The sequence below is a fragment of the Podarcis vaucheri genome (assembly GCF_965113315.1).
Source record: "Podarcis vaucheri genome assembly, chromosome: 10".
NCBI lineage: Eukaryota > Metazoa > Chordata > Lepidosauria > Squamata > Lacertidae > Podarcis > Podarcis vaucheri.
Genome location: NC_138748.1, coordinates 12,862,734 through 12,880,595, shown reverse-complemented (window position 1 = coordinate 12,880,595; position 17,862 = coordinate 12,862,734). Strand labels below are relative to the sequence as shown.

General features: G+C 41.6%; 1 protein-coding gene across 11 annotated transcripts in view; it reads right to left on the bottom strand.

Annotated features, from left to right (window-relative positions):
- TAFA5 (TAFA chemokine like family member 5) overlaps positions 1 to 17,862 on the bottom strand; it is a 354,249-nt gene that overhangs the window by 138,538 nt on the left and 197,849 nt on the right. For 7 of the 11 annotated variants that reach the window (XR_014223828.1, XR_014223829.1, XR_014223830.1 and 4 more), the window contains exon 3: positions 2,580 to 2,636. The exons of the other annotated variants lie outside the window; for them this stretch is intronic. Coding sequence is in view for 3 of the 7 variants with exons in the window: in XM_082239904.1 (XP_082096030.1) it covers positions 2,580 to 2,636 (57 nt within the window). In the remaining 4 variants the exon portion in view is untranslated. The remainder of the gene's footprint in view (positions 1 to 2,579; positions 2,637 to 17,862) is intronic. 11 annotated transcript variants of the gene reach the window in all.

Genomic DNA, 17,862 nt, shown 5'->3' with positions numbered 1-17,862 from the left:
AAGGCATCTAAAGAACTAAAATCGCTACCCACCCACCGACACAGCCATCTATATGGAGCTTACAATATGCATAAATAAATTTCTCACGGTACACAGAGTCATCAGCCAAGGCTGCCTGTACAGATTTATATTTATTCTATTATGTATGAATTAGCATTCCCTTAATTAAATTATATTTGATAGTCATTAAGCAGAAATTGAATACATTAACATGAACACAGTAGTTCATAATGAGAAGTGCTCTAATATGTCAGGGAGAGAAGTGCCATAAAAAGAGTACCCATGGTGGTGGCATGTTGAATGAAAGTTGACAGTTAAGTTAATAAGTTAAATGCTATTTGTGGGAGAGCTGCTTGCCTGAGTGTTATCTGCAACAGCATGGCAATGAGAGATCCATGGGAAACAATCTTACATAGCTACCGAATGTTTCGAAAGAAGCAGAGCACTCCATTAGCCTAAGCTGAAGCGGAGTGGTTCTGAATACTCAATTCTGCCACGGAAAACTGTTGTCTACGTTGCTCTCCAAATACTTGTTGCATCAAGTGTCCTGAAACATAATGGCAGCCACTCTGCTAACTCTACTGGGACGAGAGAAGAGGAATACAGACCCATCCCAACAACAGACTAGATCTGGGACTGATAGCTGAAGCAAGTGCCCATTCTATGTACAGCATATAATTTTCCTATTGTTCCCACCACAGTACTTTGAGCAGCCTTGCTTAAGTCTGCTCACAGACCAGTGCCCCACAGTCTTTTAGGCAATTGCTTTAACTGGCCCTATTTTTTCACTCATGGAACCAAGCATGGTTGTAGTTTTGCCCATCGCAGAGGGCACCAGAGGTAGAGGAGCACAGTTTTTAATAGGACAGACATTATCTCTGTGTGGCAAGCATTGTTTGTTCATCCGTTTCATGCCCCAACTCTAGTCGAAGACCTCATGATAGTTGTCGTTTTTGTTTTTTAAAAAACCTCATCTGCTAAGGTGCACATGTTTCAGTCATTGCAACTGATGGGATTTTTCACATGTGCAAAAGACACACTAATCGAAGAACACCTCGCATGCGTATGATTCTTGTATACACATGCAAAAATGCATCTGTGGCAATTGGTGGATCCAGTGCTTTGATCCAATTGCTTTGATCCAGTGCAGTCATAACGCTAGGCACTTCCACTTGTACTAGGGGAATTTGATTTCCACTAACCAACTCCCACTCTCTGTCTCTCCCTTTCCCTCCCTCTCTCCCTCCCTCCCTCCCTCCCTCCCCTTCTCTCTCTCTCTCTCTCTCTCTCTCTCTCTCTCTCACACAAACACACACACACACACACTGCTCTATTTTCCCTACCCCCTAGGCAAGTAAACTGTGGTTTTGGAGTGTTTGCCAACACTCAGCAATGGCTCCTTGAAAAAAGGAGATTTGCTGGGAAGTGATGGAAGAAGGCCCCATGGGCAAAATGTAATTCATGGTTCACAGGATTTAAGTCCTTCAGTAGTAGGCAAAAATAATCACAGACTCTACCTCTAGCATAGATTAATGCATAATCAACTGATGATAAGAGTTCAATGGGACCGACCAAAGAGTTGACTTAAATGCAACTGCTGTGTACATATTATCCATTAACTCCAACGCTAGGGACTCTTGGCTTATTCTGATTTTAACATCACAGACAGGATTGCAGAATGAATTCTAAAGTACAAGAAGACTTTGGTACAGCTGCAGTCCACACCTGAAACATCACAGTTTAGCCTAGTTGAAACATCTACTTATACATTTTTTGGGTATATAAGGGAAATATCGTAGCATTAGACAGCATCCACAAAATTCCAACTATTTAAATAATTATTTACAAGATGGTTGTAGTAAGATTTTAAATGAATAAATAACTCCCATTTGTACAAAAAAGGGAGAGGGAGGGGAACGGGGAAGAAGGGGAAACAAATATTTTTTCTCTGTTTACAATTATTACCAACATTTACTAGTCAATAACTATTCCTAGCTCCAGAGCATATTTTGCCCCAAATATATGCTGCTGGTTACAGCACTGTTGTTGTTGTTGTTGTTTAAATGCTAACCACTACTAACACAACAACAGCTAATTTACAGATGCTGCAAGTAATATCTGAGACCCAGGCGAATGCATTAGGATGATTTTGCAAAGCATTACTCCTCCATTCACCATAATTAAGTTACAGTTTGCAGCATATAATTTCATTAATATGGATTAGTACAGATATCAATGGCTCAAGCAAATGCAGAGTTGCAAAATGTGTGTGTCAATAAAATAAACACACCGTTCAGGTAATGGGATGTAAGATTAAAACGAGAAGTCACTGTGTTCTGCTCAGTCGTCAAACACATACAAAAGCAATCAAAATTGCTCTCATAATCAGGCAGAGGTGCCATGTGGTGTTCACCTGTGGTAAATCCTGTTTTGTTTGCACACATTCTCCCTCTTCAACAGCTTCCCTGTCTGCAGTTAAATTTCCCCGTGTAAATACATTCATTCCTTAAGATGACGTATAACATAAAGGCAAAATGGAGCACTATGCAAGCTGAATTAAGTGAGGTGAAGTAACTTACAAATGGGCCAGCAGTCCATCACAACAAACCAAAGAGTCAGCAAAGAAGCTGTCGTATCTATAGTGAGGAAGAAAATGAGATTTGAGTGGAAGGTAGAAGAAACCTATATTGTGTTCCTGGTGAGAAAGGAAGCATCTAAAATTAGTGCCGTCTTTTTTGCAGGACTTCAGCACGGTGGGCTCAATACTAAAGTTTTGATTTCATGCCAAAGCATTCATCTTTTTCTGAATTTTATTAAAGCCTTATTTATAATTCCTTAACCGTCTTTTGACAGAAATTTCCTTGGCTTCCAAACCAGGACATTTTCTTTAATTAAAAAGCTCGAAGGGGATTGTCCTTTCCTTATTTTGAGGGAAATAAAGGCTTACCATGCAGAGATAACTTTCTTTGTTTTCCATAGCAACCTTGATAGAATGCAATGAAAGAAATAAGAATGAAACCAAACTGTTGACTCCATTCACAACATATTGTGGCAGCCTTTGGGGTAGCAGGATTGCCTTAAACTAATCAAGCATAGGCAACCTTTTTTTATTTATTAACCTTTTGTTTACCATCACAACTCACACACACACAAAAAGAACTTATAAAGCCACACAATATAAGAAAACAAAAGCTTGTCTTCATTACATATTAATGTTCATTTATTGTCAGCCACCTTGGGGCCTGTTGTCACGCAAAATGGGGTTATATGAGCATTAAAAAAATAGAATAAATGCACATTTATTTTCAATTTCAACACTGCATTCTTGCAAACTTCCATTTTATTCTTTCCCCAAAGATTTCAGGTAAGAATATATCTAGCCCAAGCCAACCACATAGCCCAAGACAACCACATGCCTATGGCAATACCACAAAGCAGGATTTGGGCACAACAGCACTCTCAAAAACCTGCAGTTTCCAACAACTGGTATTCAAATGCCTATTGGGGTCTCAAATTTCAGCAATTCCCTGTGCGATGCCAAAATTCAGCAGACACACTCTGCCTTTTGTGTGCCATTGTAAATAATAGGTGGGTCATTCCACACCAAATCACCTGATTTTAATACTCGACCGTGGTCTCACATCTCAGATTTTGTTCAAATTTTGTGTGTGTGTACATACCTATGAGATAGGGGATAATAATAATAATAATAATAATAATAATAAATAAATAAATAAATAAATAAATACATTTAATTATACCCCACCCTCGCCAGCCAGAGCCAGGCCCAGGGCAGCTAATACCAGTAAAATTACAGTAAAAACATAATAGGGGAAAAAACCCCACCAATTTAAAATACAGGTTAAAATGCAATTTAAAATGCAGCCTTATTTTAAAAGTAGCCCATAGATCAAAACCATAATGGAGAGAAACATAAGGGTCAGAATGAGTCCAAACCAAAGCTAGGCGGAACAGTTTTGTCTTGCAGGCCCTGCGGAAAGATGTCAAGTCCCGCATTTACCTCTTCCTCAACGTCTTGCTCTCCTTCCTAAAGAATCTTACTCTCCAAGAAACAGCGCAGCTATAATCCTGGGAACAGGATGCGGCTATAATGTCCCTGAAGACCTCGTCTACCAACTTCTCTGCCGCCCTCAGTTTGATTTGTTTTTTAAAAATGTTGGCAACTTTAATAAATACTGCTTTCAATTAATATTTATTTACTTATTCTCTGCCTTAAGAGCCTCTTAATAGATGGGAAAGGATATGTAAAAACAAAAAGAACTCAAAAACAAAACATACAAGAAGTAATAAAACATAATTAAACCACTTCCAGAAAAGAACAGTTAAAAGAACTTCAACAGCATTATTTACAGAGTCTTATTTTCCAATGATAATTAATTGTCCTTAGATATCCCGTTTGGCAACTCTTGCTTCATTATTTGGGTATACATCATCTTCTTTAAAAGATTATTGCTATAAATGCAGTACTATGGTCTTCAGCAAAACTAATTAAGTGCTGTATAAGCAATGCAGATCAATATTTGTAGAGTAACCAATCCATATTTTATGTATTATCAAAGGTGAGGAGGGGAGGGGAGAGGGAGACTTGCTGATCTATCAATGCAGTATCCAGACTTTTTTTCCCCTTTAATGCCCACCCTACAGAATCTATTTAGCTAAACAGAATGGTTCCATTCTACATTAAAGACTTCTTGGAAGGGTAGGCTACAATATCAAAACCAATAAGCTTTAAAATGCAACATATGGAACTCCAAAGTAGTAGTTCTACAATTACGAATATCTGCAGCTGCTGCTGCTACTACTATTCCTACTCTACAAAACCTCTTTCAAATCAACAGTTCACATTTAGGTAAGTTCTTCTTAACTTGGATAATTTAACTGTGGTTGGTAGGCTGGAACTATTATATACTAAAAACAATCAGAGGGCAGTGAAAATAGTGGTGAGAACCTTTGGCCCATGAAACCAATTAGGCCTACTAAGCCTCTGAAACTGTTTTGGGCAACCGACACCCACCTTTCCCTTGGCCAACACACCAGCAGGTGCGGAAAACCTTTCAGCTGCAATTGCAAAATGTTAATAATAATTGAGAGAGAACTCTTAAGCACACACCCTTCCCCCCCCCTTTCCCTGAACAGCTTGATATTTTTTTAAATGCTGAATTCAAGCCACAGCTGCAAAATAAGGACTGCGTGTTAAGTTGTGGGTGAACATATCAGACAACACAGTGATTCTTCAAACAGCTCTTGTTTATTCACAGGCCAGAACAGAACTGAACTGAAGGGCTCAGTCAGCCTGCTTATATAGAGCTCCAGTACCATGTTACTGTAACAACTTTCTAAAACTATCCAATCACTGAACGTCACTTTCGATCCTTCATTTGTATAACTATCTACAGTATCCCCCTGCTGGCCCAGGGTGAGAACTTCAGTACATAACACTACGAGTACACCTAGAGCTCAACTAAGTCACACTTAGAGTAAGTCCATTGATTTCAGTGGGTCTCTTCTGAGTATGAATAAAGCTAGATATCGCCCAAAATGTGTTTGGAAGTGATGATAAAGGAGAAATAGAATGGAAATAATGCTTGAAAACCAATAGATTCATGTGGGCGAAGACAGCCCTTGAAATAGTCTGGTGTCAAACCATTTAGGACTTCATGAGTAATCATCAGCACCCTAAATTGTGCCCTTAAACAATTTAGAAACCAGTGCAATTCATTTAAGCCGGTGCATTTTGAAGGAGATTAAGTTTTCAAACACATTTCAAGGGCAGCCCCATGGCAAACATGCAGTAAACCAAGTTGGATGTGGCAAAGAATGTGTAACTGGGACAGATCTGCTTTTCACCAGGAAAAGGTGCAGCTGACACATTAGCTGAAGCTGTGCAAAGTCAGTCCTTGGCATTGCCGCAAACTGTATATCCAATCCGGGGGCAAATGTATGACAAGAATAACTCCCATACTATAAACCCAATCCTTCAAGAGGAGCAAAATCCTGTTCAGCCTCAGCTGTATACCTAGCCCTGTCATACAGTTTCCGCTGACTATCAACACTTCCAGATATTGTTGTTATACAATTCCATTCACCATATAGATGGGGTATGTACTTTTGGTTTTATTTCATATTGAATTGTCATTATAGTTCATGCGTATAGTTTGGAATAACGCGGGTGGCGTTGTGGGTTAAACCACAGAGCCTAGGACTTGCCGATCAGAAGGTTGGCAGTTCGAATCCCCGCAACGGGGTGAGCTCCCGTTGCTCGGTCCCTGCTCCTGCCAACCTAGCAGTTCAAAAGCACATCAAAGTGCAAGTAGATAAATAGGTACTGCTCCGGCGGGAAGGTAAACGGCGTTTCCGTGCTCTGCTCTGGTTCGCCAGAAGCGGCTTAGTCATGCTGGCCACATGACCCGGAAGCTGTATGCCGGCTCCCTTGGCCAATAAAGCGAGATGAGCGCCGCAATCCCAGAGTCGGTCACGACTGAACCTAATGGTCAGGGGTCCCTTTACCTTTAACCATGTATATGCAGGTCATCATTTCAATAATTTATTTGCAGTTTATGAAGCATTTCTGTATCCTTCTGCTGTGCTGAAGAAGAATTCTACGAAACACTGGGTATATCCAGAATCACTGTTCACTACGTCTGTTTGCGGACCACTTCGGCAGAGTTGGACATCATAAAACAAAGCTTTATAGCTTGTTTTCATCAGATAAGAATCTGACCCACTGCTTCTTTCAGAGACTTGCATAGTCTACAAAGACTTTCAGAGACTTTTAAGACTTATGTTTTTTTGGTTCTATGTTTTCAAGAGAATCCATCAAGGGTGCACATTTAGTGACTTTCAGAGAATTATAAGATTTCTGTTTATTTGGATTCTCATATTGTTCAATGTTCTGTATAGATTATATAAACAGTTTATATTGATATTGCATTGTTGTACTTGGTCATTGTGTTGCCTTGCACATCCAATATATAACTATGCTCAGGAAACAATTCAGAACCTTCATAGCCTCCCAAAGATAGAATGTATGCCATCTATATGTTACTGACACCCAACCCCACATTCCCAGGCAACCACCACCAGCAGTTCCATGTAGATGTTAAAGATGTATAAAATACGATTAGGTGTACAGGACAGGACATGCCAATGGTCTGTGACTGTGCAATGCCATCAGGTCCACGAGCCATCCTAGTCCTCAAGTTACAGTTTTTATACAGCGTATAAGTTTTTTTTCTTATACGCAACGTCTGCAGCAAGAATCCTTGTGGCTAAGTACTGGAAAGGGAATCAGTTACCCACTAGGGGAGAGTGGCTATGTAAGCTCTCAGAATACTTAGAATTAGCCAAATTGACAGACATAATAAGACAAAAACCAAAAAGTGAAGTAAAAAAAGAATGGGAGTGCCTAAATGAATACCTCAAAAGTCAAGGTTCGAGGGCAGAAATCTGGCTGAGTCTGGAATAACCTTGTGAAGTGAAAGGATATGAAAGAAGGATTTATATCTAGATGTTAGGATAGAGATGATAAAGAAAACAGGAAAACAGGAAGACACAATAAGAGATAAAGGAGGTGCTGTGGGACTGGTGGAAGTCAATGTCTTGTTGTTGTTTTAGTGTTTATAATATTAACTTGTAAGATATGGATTTGTTTTCGTTTGCTTGTTTTTGTTGGTTTTTTTAGTTTTTGAATGTTGATTTTGGTGTGTTGTGTATTATTATTTTTGATATCTTTCATGCTGTTGTTGTTGTGTGGAAAATACTAATAAAATTCATTTTTTTTAAAAAAAAGAGAGAATGACCTGGGGAGGAGGAGCAACATTCAGTTTAGCTGTGTGACAGTGTCCGACCTTGTGCTACACATAAGAACTGCAGCAATTCCTGAGGAGCACGCTCTATGATGTTTGCCTTGTTTGATACAGTGCAGACATGTTGTCAATGTGATAAGCCCATTTAACACTTGTACTCTATTGAGAAGAACTTGATAAAAATCTTCCCAGAGAGAAATGACTTTCTGCATGTTTCAGCAACGCATCTAATCGAGTTTGAAAGTGGTGCTCGATTCTGTAATCTATCAGCCTATTTTAAGAATCAATTTGTCTCGGATTTTACATGCTGATAAACCTACAAGTGCTCAGCACTTTGTGGGATTTTAATTTCCAAATGTTCTGGAAATGAATCAACACACATTTGGACAGATCAGTTTATCTTTAATCTTATCCATTATAGTGAACGTTTTAGACCTCCTTGACAGCAGAATTTCCATGAAAACCAGGAAAGGTAAGTTAATCATAGTACCATGCAGATACAACTCAGTGTAGTTTGCTAAAAAGGTTAATAAATTATTGCCATATTGCCCATCACAAATTTGTGTTACTGTGTGCAATGAACTGTTTACTTTAAATATCAGGATACAAAAGAAACTGAATGAAGTAAGTCATAAGAGCTGCTAAGATAACGTATCAATGCAATCAAGTGTTAACATTGAAGAATCTTGTTATGTTCATTGTATGTACAGTTAAGTTTGAAATCAGTCAGGGACAGATTTTTGCATTCTGGAAATGTATGTTCGCTAGGAACTTTTTCTTTATACATATTTATGAAGATAGAAAGCATATGGAAAATCCAGAGTAATATGTGAAAAAATTGAACCTATATATATATTTCTTACGATAAGCATATGAAAATATGTTTTTTTTTAATTCCCCATTGTTGAAGAACTGCATAAATTTCTTGAAGATTACAAGGATCTGGGGTGCACATCACAGTAAGCCAAACTATGGCTTGCTAAAACCACACAAGTGACTTCCTGAAATGAGCTCGCAACTTCTTTGTTCATCCTCACTCATTTTCTGCATGAAAGCTAAGCAAAGGGATGGCTTACTGAGTCATCTGAAACCAGGGCTTGTGGTTAAGCTCTCACCTGTAACCAAGAACAAACCTTAGTTTGCTTAGTGTTGTAACATGTGACGATGGGCCATAGGTTTACTGCAACATCTGCATCATATAGAAATGTTGTGCCTACTTGTTCCAACAAAGAACACAATCAATGAATTGCAAAAATATGTTACATGGAATTCTAGTCTGTAACATATCTGTTTAGGTTTGGAAGACAGTTTTGATTTACACTTTGATCTAACATTCTGTTGAAAATGACTACTGCTTGTTGTTTGATATAATCTAGTCTACCTGGCTGCAGAGAAAACCTTTAAAAACATAATTGCCCTGAGTTCTTAAGCAGACTGTCTTCTGCAACCACTGTACAGTGGTACCTCGGGTTAAGTACTTAATTCGTTCTGGAGGTCTGTTCTTAACCTGAAACTCTTCTTAACCTGAAGCACTACTTTAGCTAATGGGGCCTCCTGCTGCCGCTGTGCCGCCAGAGCACGATTTCTGTTCTCATCCTGAAGCAAAGTTCTTAACCTGAAGCACTATTTCTGGGTTAGCAGAGTCTGTACCCTGAAGCGTATGTAACCTGAGGTACCACTATAGTTGAATTTTATTGTCACAGTAGCAACAACTTCAGGCTTGTTTTTTTTTTTTTTAAGTTTCAGCATCTCCCAAATACTGCCTCATTCCTCCTACCCACATTTTCTAAACATAAACACATGAAGAAAAAGAAAAGGAAAACCTTTCATGCTCATGCATGAAAACCTAAGATAAACAGTCAGCTGGAACGTGTGTAGAAACCGTAGCCAAATTTAGGCTAATTTCCCTGTATTGCCCTACCTGTTGCTAAGCAATTTGCTTAGGAATGAATAAGTTTACATGATCTTCAGTCTGCACACAAATTCTCTGCTACATAAACAGCAGAAAGGAACAGTGTGATCAGAAGGAGAGCTTTTGCAACAGCAGCCCTTGCTTTCTCCTGATATTTACCAATCTCCTGAGAACTAGCAAACTGAAGCAGACCAGGAGGAATGTGGCAGAGCAGTTGCCATTAGGAAACAGCAGCAATTTCTGTGAACGATCAGGAACAAGGTGCTAGCTTTTTGCAAAGGAAGGACCCGACTCATGCCAGAAATTGATGAAGAGCAGCGCTGTTAAGTTCCCCCCTAGACCCTTCAGTGGTTCTTGATACCATCAACCAAGACATCCTGCTATACCACTGCCCTGGGCTGGAGCTGGGGAAAAGTGTTACAGTGGCTAAGTTCCTTACAGGAGACATAGCTGCAGAAGGTAGGTGTGGTATTCATACAGAGCCCCAGGTCGTTTCACAGACTATTGACCTGTGTAAAGGTAAAGAGACCGCTGACCATTAGGTCCAGTCATGGCTGACTCTGGGGTTGCGGTGCTCATCTCACTTTATTGGCCGAGGGAGCCGGCGTACAGCTTCCAGGTCATGTGGCCAGCATGACTAAGCCGCTTCTGGCGAACCAGAGCAGAGCATGGAAATGCTGTTTACCTTCCTGCCAGAGCGGTACCTATTTATCTTCTTGCACTTTGAGGTGCTTTTGAATAGCTAGGTGGGCAGGAGCAGGGACCGAGCAATGGGAGCACATCCGGTCGCGGAGATTCGAATTGCTGACCTTCTGATGGACAAGTCCTAGGCTCTGTGGTTTAACCCACAGCGCCACCCGTGTCCCTTTTATTGACCTGTATACCACTGCTTTATTCTTCTGCTGCCACCAACCAGGTTTCTTCTGGTGAAACAGTGAGTCTCAGTCAGGTTATAAAGTCAACAACGAAGATTAAAGTTTATTGAAGAACAAACAAGTTTTAAATATATTCAGAACGGTTTCTCAAATGTGCGCCCTTAACTAGATGTGGCACTATCTCACACTCTTCTCTCTCAGTTCTATCCCTGTCTCTCACTCTAGCTTTCACAACCACTATGTTCGTCTTTTACTAAATAATAATAATAATAATAATAATAATAATAATAATAATAATATATTTATACCCCAGCCACTCTGGGCGGCTTCCAACCAAATATTAAAAACAATACAGCATCAGACATTAAAAACTTCCCTAAACAGGGCTGCCTTTTAAAAGTAAAATAGTTGCTTATTGCCTTGACATCTGCTGGGAGGGCGTTCCACAGGGCGGGTGCCACTACTGAGAAGGCCCTCTGCCTGGTTCCTTGCAACCTCACTTCTCACAGTGAGGGAACTGCCAGAAGACCCTCAGCGCTGGACCTCAGTGCCCGGGTAGAACGGTGGGGGTGGAGATGCTCCTTCAGTTATACAGGACTGAGGGTGTTTAGGGCTTTAAAGGTCAGCACCAATACTTTGAATTGTGCTTGGAAATGTACTGGGAGCCAATGAAGATCTTTCAGGTCCAGTGTTATATGGTCTAAGTGGCCGCTCCCAGTCACCAGTCTAGCTGCCGCATGCTGGAATAATTGCAGTTTCCTAGTCACCTTCAAAGGTAGCCCCACGTAGAGCGCACTGCAGTAGTACTGGCTCTGTCTGACTCTGTCTGACTCTGACTCCTCTAACTCCCAATGGTAAAACCCCTGGGCTGAGCCTCAAAACCAGGTAGGCTCCGCCTCTGACCTTTCTCATTGGTCACTCTACATTAACCATTTCCATCCCCCTGTACAAACAAAATCACAAAGAATGGGCAAACGCCACAGTAGGGCTTGTGGATTTCCGTTCAACCTCATGGCCATTGGGATGTCTGAAGTTCCAACTGTGTTTTTTTAACATGCAATAGGGGAAAAAAATCATCTGGAAGTTTGGGCTTAGGTGTCACCAGTATGTGGCTGCAGGAAGCATGAATAGGTGTTTGGAGGTGTTTATAGGATGGCAGACAAACTGAAGCTTAATCCACCTAAGATGGAAAAACTGGGTAGAGAAGTTTCCTTTTCTGAATGGAGACCTGCCATGAAAGACCAAATTCACAGTTCAAGCAAATTCATTATCTTTCTCTTGATGGTTTCTATGAATCCATAGGTGGAGTTGATGACCTGGATGGCTTTTATCAGCTTAGTCTGGTTCACTCTATCTAAAAAAAAAGTGCATAATTAAACTATAGAACTCACTCCCACATGACGGCCACCAGCCTAGATAGATTTAAAAAATAATTGCCTTGGAGACAGGCAGTCAGGTTATATACCCATAGCAACAACCCCAGGAGGAATGACAGCTGCAGGGAGTGCAGAGAGAAGAAATGTTGTGGTGCATCTGCAACAGCACAACTGGGCGCCTTCATCTGCCCCGGCTGCAACAAAGCATGTCTCTCCTGTATCTCTCAACAGATGCTGCAATTTCCAACAGTTTGACTTCACTCCTCCGTTGCCTCCTGAGACGGACGGATGCCAACAGGACATCCTACTAGCCATAGCTATGCTTTGGTTCCACAGATGGAGTGATGCTTCTCAATACCAGATGATGGAAGCCACACGAGGGAGAGTGCTCTTAAGCTTAAATCCTGCTTGTGGGTTTACCACAGGCACCTGGCTGGCCACTTAATCCTGTGATGGCTAGACTAGATGGGCCACTGGATTGACCCAGGAGGCTCTTCTCATGTTCTTAAGAGAAAACAAACCATGGTCAGTTACACATGGCCTGGTTACGGTCAGACTACAAAACTCCACTCTACTTTGGGAGGTTGTTAATTTCACAACTAATGCAGAACATAAAGGTAAAGGTAAAGGGACCCCTGACCGTTAGGTCCAGTCGCAGACGACTCTGGGGTTGCAGTGCTCATCTCGCTTTGTTGGCCAAGGGAGCCGGCGTACAGCTTCCGGGTCATGTGGCCGGCATGACTAAGCTGCTTCTGGCGAACCAGAGCTGTGCACGGAAATGCCGTTTACCTTCCCGCTGGAGCGGTACCTATTTATCTACTTGCACTTTGACGTGCTTTCGAACTGCTAGGTTGGCAGGAGCAGGGACCGAGCAATGGGAGCTCACCCCGTCACGGGGATTCGAACTGCCGACCTTCTGATCGGCAAGCCCTAGGCTCTGTGGTTTAGACCACAGGGCCACCCGCGTCCCTATGCAGAACATAGTCACTTGCAATACCTATAAGGGTTGGATGTTCAGAGAATGTAGCACCATTACTATACAATATGCACTGGTTGCCTAGTTGTTTTCAGGTTCAAGTTGAAAGGAACAGGTTATTTGGAGAATTTCCTAAAACAATATGAACATCCTCAGGTCCCTGTCAAAGAAGAACTATTAAGAATCACCAGCAATTGAGTCAGGGTCTTGTCAGGGAGGGCCCCATTTCTTTGGAACTCTTGCCTGACAGAATCCAGCATGGTCCCCGTCTTTGTTAGTTTTTAAATCAACTTTAAAAATGTGTTGTTTTTAATAATAAGTTTGGGTGTTAAGCAGCTGCTGTTTTGTTTATCCGCTCATTTTTGTATGTGGCATATGATGCGTTAAATAAATAAATACTGACCAAGGGAGGTTCTTTCACACTGAAGATAATGTTCTTTAAACCTTCTGTCAACAGTCTATTTTCAGAGTGTTCTGTTTTGCAACACAGGGGATTTTCTTCGGTGTATCACAGTCTATTTAAAATGTTTACCTTTAAGTACAAACATTTGTTGGCAGGAAAATATCTATATATTTAGTAATTGCTAATAAATATTTGAAAATTAAAGCATCCCTTGGTGTGTAAGTAGTGGAACGGTACTTCGTTCCACTACTTGGTGTGTAAGTAGTGGAATGGTGTAAGTAGTGGAACCTTTTGCTTAAGTTTAGTCACATGGGTGAATTGATATTAACAGAATTTATGCATAACAATAAACTGGATTGTGATCCTAATATCTAGAAGCAAGCTTTATGAAAAAAATGCATCAGTCTCAAAGTATACAACATACCTCAAAAAAGCCAAGTGTTGTTCATAAATACAAAGAAGTAAAGCCTGCCATTTTCAAAACTGAATTTAACACTCTCCTCTCTCCCCTCAGTGATATATAGAGTCACTAGGAAGTCAAAGAATTAGCTGGCATCCATCTGTCTTGAGAGACAATGGAAGAGTGCTTCATCCAGAGTAAAGTCAAGCAGTTGGAGAGTTACAGCACCTGCTGTGGCTGTAGAGACCAATATGGGACAGACATGTTTTGTTGCAGGTGGGGTAGATGAAGGCGTTCAGCTGCACCATGGCATTTATTCTCTCTGTGTTCCTCTCTGCGGTCTTGTCTTCAGGCACTGTGGTCATCTGCAAGGGATTCTCTCAAACTGCCTCCCACAGTTTGGTCAAACTCATGTTGGTAGCTTCGAGAACACTGTCCAACCATCTCATCCTCTGTCGTCCCCTTCTCCTTGTGCCCTCCATCTTTCCCAACATCAGGGTCTTTTCCAGGGAGTCTAATCTTCTCATGAGGTGGCCAAAGTATAGGAGCCTGAGCTTCAGGATCTGTCCTTCCAGTGAGCACTCAGGGCTGATTTCCTTCAGAATGGATAGGTTGGATCTTCTTGCAGTCCATGGGACTCTCAAGAGTCTCCTCCAGCACCAGAATTCAAAAGCAATTACTTCCATTACAAAAAAATAAATCAGAAAGTACTCTCATCTCAGGCATTCAGCAGCCAGCTTCCCACACCTCAATTTAAACCCAGGGAAGTTGCAGAATGCTGGAGAAATGTTTAATGGAAATGGGGAACCACAAACACACCAGCTTGCAAAAATACTATTAACATTATCCATACACCCACCAAAATCCTGAAGAAGTTCTAAAGCAGCCTAAGAATAAGGGAGAAAAATAGAAATCTCTTCCACAAAGGAAGAAATCTTTTGGGGAAAACTGAGGCGGTTTTAGCACAGGGCTAATCCATATTGACATAGATTTGGAATATGCACTGTAAAATGTGAAATATGTATCTGGGTTGTTTAGTAGTAAGATTTATAAGCAAAACATTCTTAACCACTGGATATTTGTTCAAAGTGGCTAGATGAAGCTCACTTTCCAAGCACTGTTGTTGTTGTTTTTTACTGAAGGTGCATGGAGCTTGAAGAAACTATTTTTTGGACAGTAAATATTTTAAGATCACATTGGATTTTTTGTTGTAGGAGCAGGTAGAACACTTGGGAGTCTGGTCAAGGGTGATCGCTATCATTACCAATCACCCCCACTCCTTTTATTTGGGCTGCAAGTCTATGAGAGGAGAGAGAAAGGAGCCAGCTGGAAAGGTTTAACCCTGGGGTGGCAAACCTCTGGTCTATTAGCCAAACTTTCTAATGTTAGTTTGTATAAAATACTGGCCCTATGAAACATACGGAAATGGCATTGAGGTGATGGAACCCATCAAGCTTTCCTAGTAACATCTTTTGCATTTACCTTGTAGAACTTGCCTCACACCTTGACTGGTATGGATGTACTGAATTTTGTCATCTGAATTCTTTATATTCTTCATAACAAACAAACAGATTACACACACACACACACACACACACACACACACACAGTATACCGTATTTTTCACCCCATAGGACGCACTTTTCCCCCTCCAAAAATGAAGGGGAAATCTGGGTGCGTCCTATGGGGAGAATGCAGGCTTTCGCTGAAGCTTGGAGAGCGAGAGGGGTCGGTGCGCACCGACCCCTCTCACTCTCCAGGCTCCAGGAAGACATCTGCAGCCTGCTTCCCGGAGTGCCAGGCTTGCTGAGAGCCAGTGTGGTTAAGAGCCACTGTGGTTAAGAGCAGTAGTCTCGTAATCTGGTGAACCGGGTTCGCTTCCCCGCTCCTCCACATGCAGCTGCTGGGTGACCTTGGGCTAGTCACACTTTTCTGAAGTCTCTCAGCCCCACTCACCTCACAGAGTGTTTGTTGTGGGGGAGGAAGGGAAAGGAGAATGTTAGCCGTTTTGAGACTCCTTCGGGTAGTGATAAAGCGGGATATCAAATCCAAACTCTTCTTCTTCTTCTTCTTCTTCTTCTTCTTCTTCTTCTTCTTCGGGAAGACATCCGCAGCCTAGGCAGCCCTGCGGGAGTTCCCGCAGGCCTCTCTAGGCTGCGGATAGCAGCCTGCCGCCCGGCGCGCAGGGTGCCCTGAAGCAGAGCGCCCCGCACACCAGACAGATATCCGCAGTGTGGGGAGCCCTGCGGGAACTCCCGCAGGGCTCCCCACGCTGCGCATAGCAGCCTGCCGCACTGAAGCAGAGCGCCCCACGCACCGGACAGACATCGGCCAGCCCCACAAGCTCGGGGGGCAGCAAGGAGGCGCAGCGCCGCCATCCTGCTGTTCCTCGACCTGGTTCAGTTTCCCCGACCTGGTTTTGGGGGGGGGAAATATAGGGGGGAAATTTCTTTTATTTCCCCCCAAAAAAACTAGGTGCATCCTATGGGACGGAACGTCCTATGGGACGAATAATATGGTACATTTTGATATGAATTTAACATTCATTGTGAGCTGCTTTGGACACAGTACAGTGGTACCTCAAGTTAAGAACTTAATTCATTCTGGAGGTCCGTTCTTAAACTGTTCTTAACCTGAGGTACCACTTTAGCTAATGGGGCCTCCCGCTGCCGATGCGCCACCATCGTGCGATTTCTGTTCTCATCCTGAAGCAAAGTTCTTAACCTGAGGTACTATCTCTGGGTGAGCGGAGTCTGTAACCTGAAACGTCTGTAACCTGAGGTACCACTGTAGTCTGTGGAAAAAGCAGCACACAAACAAGCTAAACTGAAAAATCAAACTTGCATTTTGTCCTGTTCTTTGCAATTTCATTTTTATGGAGCCATAGGTCTGTACAGTGGTACCTCGAGTTAAGTACTTAATTCGTTCCAGAGGTCCGTACTTAACCTGAAACTGTTCTTAACATGAAGACCACTTTAGCTAATGGGGCCTCCTCCTGCCGCCGCGCCGCCGGAGCACGATTTCTGTTCTCATCCTGAAGCAAAGTTCTTAACCTGAAGCACTATTTCTGGGTTAGCAGAGTCTGTAACCTGAAGCGTATGTAACCCAAGGTACCACTGTACATCTGTTGCAATTATGTATGTCATCACAATCAACACTGCAACAATAACAATACTAGATGTGTTCCATCCTTTTTTAAATCATGCACAAAAGATGAGCTGTACTGGGATAAAATAATATGCTGCATTTGTTATTGTTACTTCTATAGAAATGAAACCATGTCCAAAAAAGGTCAGAGCAACTTGTCTCAGAAGGCAATGGGAACTCTTTGACTAAGGTGATTTTTCTTCACTTCCTTCCAATTTCAGTGGAAACCAGCATAGTGGTAGTTGAGCAAATACTTCAAATCATGTGAACTTCACTAGACAACTTCCTTTCATATTATGCTTTCTACCAATTCTCTATTTTGAGTTAAAACCACTACACTCTCAAAGAAGGAAACGATAATCTTCAACCATTGATGAAACTTTAAAGAGGCAATCAATTCACAACCAGCCCACAAATTCTGGCAAAAGCCTTGCCTTGTGACTTTCAGAAGCTTGCAAATAAAAGACAATGGCTGAACCCCAACATTTATTCCATAACTGTGACATAGTTCACGTTTATTTAACAAGTGTTTCTCACCTGCTGCGTTCCTCTATAATCCTGTATTCACAAAAATCTTCTACTGAAGGTTAGTTGGAAATGATGTAGAAATTGCTATAGAGGGAGACTTGGCAGAAATTGCATCCTTGTTTACATGTGCCAAGCAACAATTTAGGATCCCAGCCATACTAACACTATTCTGTTATTCTATGATTCTATAGTTGCAGCTAGTTCTCACAGAAATTAATGTGAACCATTAGTCCATTGCATAAGCCCCCTTGACTTCAACTGCAAGTAAGCCCAACTACTCTAAATCTTGATGCAGTCCAATGCACCACTGTTCAATAATCACAAAATCTTCATGGGTCCTGAATTAGGGAATAATGCTGAATTTACTTGGATAGTTGATACAGTTTCCTGTTGCAGATTCCTCCTCCCCATATCAACCT